At 38.9% G+C, this 7,500-nt stretch overlaps 1 protein-coding gene and 1 long non-coding RNA gene across 2 annotated transcripts in view; both read left to right on the plus strand.

Moving 5' to 3' along the window:
* The window catches only part of LOC143033095 (uncharacterized), a 5,791-nt gene extending 4,917 nt beyond the window's left edge, over nucleotides 1–874 (plus strand). The window contains exon 6 of the mRNA XM_076198295.1: nucleotides 766–874. Within this exon, the coding sequence (XP_076054410.1) occupies nucleotides 766–874 (109 nt within the window). The remainder of the gene's footprint in view (nucleotides 1–765) is intronic.
* Nucleotides 875–1,231: 357 nt separating this feature from the next.
* LOC143033023 (uncharacterized) lies at nucleotides 1,232–2,370 on the plus strand. Its single transcript, XR_012967155.1, has 3 exons — nucleotides 1,232–1,677; nucleotides 1,848–1,993; nucleotides 2,225–2,370. It is a non-coding gene; the product is annotated as an uncharacterized LOC143033023 (long non-coding RNA).
* The last annotated feature ends 5,130 nt before the right edge of the window (nucleotides 2,371–7,500 follow it).

Here is a 7,500-nt window from a genome sequence, read left to right on the forward strand (position 1 = left end):
CTTATGTCGGATATCGGCATGAGCAAATTTCGTTCCCTCTCTCTCCCTCTCTCTCTCTCCCCCTTCTCTCTCTCTCTCTCTCTCTCTCTCTCTCTCTCTCTCTCTCTCTCTCTCTCTCTCTCTCTCTCTCTCTCTCTCTCTCTCTCTCTCTCTCTCTCTCTCTCTCTCTCCTTCTCTCTCTCTCTCTCTCTCTCTCTCTCTCTCTCTCTCTCTCTCTCTCTCTCTCTCTCTCTCTCTCTCTCTCTCTCTCTCTCTCTCTCTCTCTCTCTCTCTCTCTCTCTCTCTCTCTCTCTCCTCTCTCTCTCTCCTCTCTCTCTCTCTCTCTCTCTCTCTATATATATATATATATATATATATATATATATATATATATATATATATATATATATATGTATATATCATATTTGCATGTATTTACGCATACTTTTGTAAATGTGTATCTAAAAGTACTTATTAATGTAATGTATGTGTGTATGTATGTACACTTATGTATATGTACACATGTGTGTATACATATATGTATGTATGTATGTATATATGTATGTATATATGTATGCATGTATGTATGTATGCATGTATGTATGTGTATGTATGTATGTATGTATGTATGTGTGTGCATGTCTATATGTATGTATGTATGTATGTATGTGTGCATGTATGTATGTACTACGTATATTACATATTTATGTAGATATAAAGGGAGATCACTAATTTCCCTTCTACCCTCGTTGCGCCTCCACAATGGTCGACCCGAACGTAATTTAGTTGGGCCCCGGGCGAGCCCAACAACAAGGGCGACGAGCACTGTACCTTCTACCGGCCGGAGACCCAAGCCTGGAACGACATCGACTGCTTCACCAGCAAGCTCCTGTAAGTTGGCACCCCACACACAACCACAATGACAATTTTAACTGATATGGACGGATCATATATATATATATATATATATATATATATATATATATATATATATATATATATATATATATATATATATATATATATATATATATATATATATTATGGTTCCAGTTTGACCGGTTCATTTCTCAACGTTACCTTGTGTAATTATTTTTGTATGTTTATTTTTTTTCGCTACAACATAACCTTAAAGACCACCAACTCACTGAGGGCGTTGATAGAATATAGAGAGGGTATAGTGAAGGTATAGTGAAGAAGTCCAATCTCAGGCCTTGGTAGTAGGGCGGCCGCGATGTGTATGCAGGTGAGGAGCCTACGCCAGGAGTCGCTGAGTAGCTGCAGCCGAAGCCGTCACCTTGGCCCTATTATGTGCTTTGGAGACTGGATGGGCAGGGAATTAAGAGTCAGTGCTGGGAATTGGAAAGGAGTGCGGGACTCGAACCCACGACTAAGCTAAGACGAGAGCAGTACGCTTCCGATTATGCCACCAGTGAAAATCGCACACTTAATCTACAGTCAGGATCTTCACCCTTCCTTCCTTCTCCTTCTCCAGGTTCGTGTGTCGCCGGGGTCTTGAAGTCCCACTCGAAAAAGGTTGCCCTCGAGGCTGGACCAAGAACAAGGACACGGGCAAGTGCTACTTCGTCTCCCAATTCACCGTCCCCTTCGCCATCGCCCGAGCCCGGTGCCAACTCGCTGACGCCAGGGCCGACGTGGTGGTGCCACGAAACGAGCAGGAGAACCAGTTCGTCAAAGGTCGGTGCCACAACAAGTCACTGCCAGAAGTCTCCGAGGATTGATTAATTAATTAAATAAATAAATGAATGAATAAATAAATAAATAAATTAATTAATTAACAAATAAAGAATGAATGAAAGAAAGAAAGTTCGAGGGTTCTTGAAGAACCTATTCTTCTTCTTCTTCAGACCTGATCGCCGGCAAGAGGAGTTGGCTGGGTCTCACCGACACGCACAGTGAAGGCAACTTCGTAGACAGGGACGGGGTCGAGGCCGACTACACCGCCTGGAGGGTTGGAGAACCCAACAACCTCAGCGAGGAGCACTGCGTCGAAGTAAGGAGTTCGATGTTTGTGAGAAGTCTTCGGTGGTTTAGCATCGTCTTGCTACTTCGCCCAGTTTGGTGGCACATAAATCCTTGTTACCATGACAGGTTCTAATGTATGTATTACCCTGTGTATACATATACACGTACTTAAACACACACACACACACACACACACACACACACACACACACACACACACACACACGAACAGAAAGTTGATGCCATCTCCTCCTTCCAGATGTACAATGACGGCCACTGGAACGACAACAAGTGTGACGAAAAGTTCCACTACGTATGCGCCTTGTGACTGCATCAGAGGGAAGTGTGAAGCACAGCAAACGGCTCCTTCGCCTCTCTGCCTTCCCCGAAGCAATGAACTCAAACAATCCAATCGAGAAAAACGAAAGAAACACCTCGAGTGGGATTATAAAATATTAAAATAAAATATAACAAAATTAAAAGATATATGTATATCCACTGATATATTTCTACTAATATAGATGCAGTATCTATATTTATTTCCCTATATTTAAGGAAATTGGCTTATTTTCTTATTTTTGAAAGCTGAATTTTTGTTTTTTTTAATGTCAAAGCTGAAGTTTGCAATGAAATGTTGTGTGTACCTTCCAACCAATCTATACATATGTAAATTCACTGTCAAACAGTGTAACAGTGAACCTGTCATTTAGTTACCTGCTGCCTTTAATCTATCTTGCCGGATACCCTCGGCCCCACAGCAGCCGTCAACAGTCCTTGGCTTCTCATAGATATCTCCAAGAAGAAACATTAGAATAATGTTGTCTTAGAGTGAGAGTTGTTTCTATGTTAAAGGAAGAGGAGAAGGAGGAAGAGGAGAAGGAAAAGGAGGAGAAGGAAGAGGAGGAGGAGAAAGAGAAGGAAGAAGAGGTGGAGGAGGAGGAGGAAGAGAACAAAGGAACACAAAGGAAGAACAAACAACAGCAGGCCTACTGGCCCTAACGAGGCTGTTTGTGTTGACTAAACTACACTACAATTAAGGAAACAGGGTAACTAGGCGGTAGAAGATGAACTAATACTACTGCTATAACTATCCTATCCAATTAGTCCAATTGCGATCAAATGTCTGGTTGTCATATCTTTTATTGCAAAGGATAATATTTCATTTGTGGATTAGATTCCAAGTATTTATCTAAGCGATTTTTAAATGTTGTTATCGTGTTACTTTCAACGACAGTGGAAGGTAACGAGTTCCACACGTTAACAACCCGGTTAAAGAAGAAGTGCTTACTCTCGTTCGTAGAGAATCTTTTGCCAATTACTTTGAAATCGTGGCGTCTTCTTGTATTTGATTGGTCTAATGAGAAGTAATCTTTGGCATTAATGTTGTCAAAGCCTTTGAACATTTTAAAAACCTCAATCAAATCTCCTCGCATTCTTCTTTTTGAGAGGGAGAATAAGTTTAGATTTTTTAGTCTTTCTTCATACGGCAGATTTCTCAGCCTTGGTATCATTTTGGTCACTCTCCGTTGTACTCTTTCTAGTTTGTTAATATCTTTCTGGTAGTATGGGGACCAAAATTGTACACAGTATTCGAGATGGGGACGGACCAAGGAATTATAGAGGTTTAGCAATATTTTTTCTGATTTATTTTCGAAGACTCTTCCGATGAAGCCAACTAATTTGTTTGCTGTTTTAACAACTTCTGAGCAATGTTGACTTGGCTTCAAGTCATTTGATATTAAAACTCCTAGATCTTTTTCTTTAGTTACTGAATCCAATGTTTCGCCATTCATTTGGTATTGGATGTGATCATTATTTCCTCCAATGTGCATGACTTTACATTTGTTAACGTTAAATTTCATTTGCCACTTGCTAGCCCATTTTGATAATTTATCTAGATCGGATTGTAGAGTTTCTTTCTCTTTGGTGGTTGTCACTTTACCGGCAATTTTTGTGTCATCAGCAAATTTTGATACTTTGCTGAGGAGGCCGTCATCTAGATCATTTATATATATTAAGAACAAGACGGGTCCTAAAACTGATCCTTGCGGTACGCCACTTTTAACGTCGAGCCAGCTAGATGATGCCCCGTTAATTACGACCCTCTGTTTCCGCTCTGAGAGCCAATCTTTAATCCAGTTGTGGATATTGCCAGAAATACTGTGCATTTTTAGTTTGTCGAGCAATCGTTTGTGGGGAACTTTATCGAATGCCTTCTGAAAATCTAGATAGATTATATCGACAGATCTACATTCCTCGTATTTGTTAAAAACGTCATGAAAGAAGTCAAGGAGATTAGTTAGACATGAGCGTTTGCTACGGAAGCCATGTTGCGAATCTTTCATAATCTTATTTCCTTCTAAAAATTTTACTACACTGTCACGGATAATTGTCTCTAGCAGTTTGCACACAATCGAAGTCAGGCTAATCGGTCTGTAGTTGCCTGGTTGTGATTTGTCCCCTTTCTTGAATATTGGTGTTACGTTAGCACATTTCCAATCTGATGGGACTTTACCGAGTGCTAATGATTTGTTGAAGAGGATGCACAAGGGTTTACTGATTTGATTTTTGACTTCTCGCAGAATTCTAGGTGAAATTTTGTCAGGTCCCGGGGCTTTATTTATTTTAAGCTTATCAATCACTTGTACGACATCCCTTTCTGTAATCATGAGTTGATTTAAGACGTTTTGGGACATTTTATGTTCCGGTGGCTGATACACTAAGCAATCTTCGTCTGTGAAGACGGATGCAAAAAAATTATTAAGGATTGAGGCCATCTCATTTTCATCATTCGTATGTTTTCCTTCATCGTTATTTAATGGTCCAATGCCGCAGGTAAGCGTTTTCTTCGTATTCGCATAACTGTAGAATTCTTTAGGGTTCGACTTGCTTGCCTCTGCAATATACTCTTCAAGATGTTTCTTACTACGTTTTATCAGTGTTTTGGTTTCACGGCGAATTCTGTCTAGTGTTAGTTTATCGTCTTGGCTTTTAGTTGATAAATACTTTTTGTACGCACTCCTTTTACGAGAGAGGTTGTTACTAATTTCCCTATTCCACCACTTTGGTTTATTTGTTGCCGGACGTCTCTCACGATAGGGAACACAGATTTACAGCATTGTTTAGGTCCGTGGTGAAGTTTTGCCACGCATTATCAATATCAATCTCATTCAAAGTTGTACTCCAGTCTAAGTTTGCTAGTAATGATCGGAGTCTATTGAAATTAGCTCTACAGAAGTCGGGTACTTTTTCTTTGCTGGTCTTAGATAAACTGGCTTCCATTTTAATCTTGAATGTGATGGTACGATGATCGCTAGTACTGAATAATGGGCCGACATTTATGTCGTTTACAAGATTTTCTGTTGTAGAGAGTATTAGGTCAAGGACATTATCTCCTCGGGTAGGGCAGTTTACGCCTTGGTGGAAGCCACTTTCTAGTAAGTTACTATACAAGTCTCGTCCTGTATGCGAACTCAAATCTTCACCCCATCTCTTCACCGGTAAGTTAAAGTCTCCCATGATGACTGTCTCGCAACGTTGGTTAGTTTCTACGATTAAATCGAATAATTTTTCGTCATTTACTAGTAGCTGACCCGGAGGTCTATAAACAAGTCCAATTATTACTTTAGATTTACTGCAATTGGTTCTTATCTCAACAAACAATATGTCAACATTTGTTACTGTTTCTGTTTTTAACAGTGATGGTTGGAGGGAGTTATGGACATACAGGATTACTCCACCACCTATTCTATTTTCTCTTTCGCAGCTGAAAATTGTGTAGCCTGACAAACAGTATTCCGCTATAAAATCTCGACTTGATGTGTCCAACCATGTCTCTGCTACTCCTATCACGTGATAGTTACCTGTCGCTCCGAGAATCTCTAGATCTTCGAACTTGTTTCGTACGCTGCGAGCATTAACGTAACATAGATTGATATCTGACACTTTTCTGATTTGCTCTATTACGGGAGTGTTGATGGGGGCTCCGCTGAGGAGTTTTTTCTTCTGATGTCGCTCAGTTTGTTGTTGAGCAGCCTACCTAACCTTGCTGCTCCGTCCACATTCAAGTGGAGACCATCTTCCTCAAAAAGAGTTTCATCAAAGTAGAAGTTGTCCCAGAAATTGACAAAGTGTACTTTTTCCTTGTCACAGAGGGTTTTTACTCTGTTGTTTGCACTGAATGCTTTGTTGTAGAAACTGTCTATGTCGAAGTATTTTCCCCTTCCCTGGAATCTGGGAAGGATCCCTGAGATGACAAGGTTTTTCCCGGGAACCTTTTCTTTATATTTCCTGATTGTACTCCGGTACTTTTCTATGAGTTCTTCCGATCGAGTTGATTCGATGTCATTCGTACCGGCGTGGATTATGAAGACCGTATTTGCGTCCGCTTCTTTTGTGACATCGTCACAGGACTCGGCAATGAAGGAAGAAGAAGAGGAGGAGGAGGGTAAGCAGGAGAAGGAAGAGGAGGAGGAAGAGGAAGAAGAGGAGGAGAAGGAAAAGAAGGAAGATGAGGAGGAGGAGGGTAAGAAAAAGGAGGAAGAGGAGGAGGAGGAAAAGAATAAAGAGGAGGAGGAGGCTACGAAGGAGGAAGAGAAGAAAGAGAAGGAAGTGTAAGTGTTTACCAGATAGGCTCCTTTCTTTCTGTGAAACAACAGAAGCTGATATAAATAGAACTAGAACAAAGTACAGAGATCGAATGCCAGCCCCTCCGGACCGCACTTTTGAGTGTAGGGACAAGTGTTGATGGGACTTGGGGGCGAACAGGGGGGAGGTGATTCTCTCCGACGTCTCTCCAAGTTGTGCTAATTACTATACAGTCACTTATAGTTCGACCTATTCTATGATCTTCATTAATCAAACATTAAGTGATTTACCTAATATCTGACATGAATTTCTATGAGTTATATATTAATTTAGTTTATTTTCTCGTGTAGAAAATGTGTATTAGCACAGTGGAAATCGTAATAAGGAACAAGATTAATGATTATGAATGGATAGGATATATAATGTGATTGATTATATGTGAGATGAAAATGTTCCTGTGGCTTGTTTTGTTATTATTATTATTATTATTATTATTATTATTATTATTATTATCATTATTATTATTATTATTATTATTATCATTATAACATTATTATTATGATATTATTATTATTATTATTGTTATTATTATTATTATTATTATTATTATTATTATTATTATTGTTATTATTATTATTATTACTATTATTATTATTATCATTATATAGTTGAATTGATTTTATTGTATTCTATTTCTTTATTTTCTTTTACTTTTTACTTGTTTCATATATTTCTCCTTAAACTAGCTTTCTGATAAATAGAATTGTCAATCACTGACAGCGCTAGTGTAAACTTTAGTTATGTCAATGAATTCTCAGAAATATCGCAATTATTCGTTTGTAAATGACCATCAAATTGCTGATTAAATCTTCGAATATTATTCTGTTTATTTTTTCTACTACCTATAAGTCTTCATGGCACAAAAGGGGATAGGGAATTTTTTGTTTT

Source organism: Oratosquilla oratoria, chromosome 15 (assembly GCF_046742065.1).
Source record: "Oratosquilla oratoria isolate Oo_2021 chromosome 15, ASM4674206v1, whole genome shotgun sequence".
In the NCBI taxonomy this organism is placed as follows: domain Eukaryota; kingdom Metazoa; phylum Arthropoda; class Malacostraca; order Stomatopoda; family Squillidae; genus Oratosquilla; species Oratosquilla oratoria.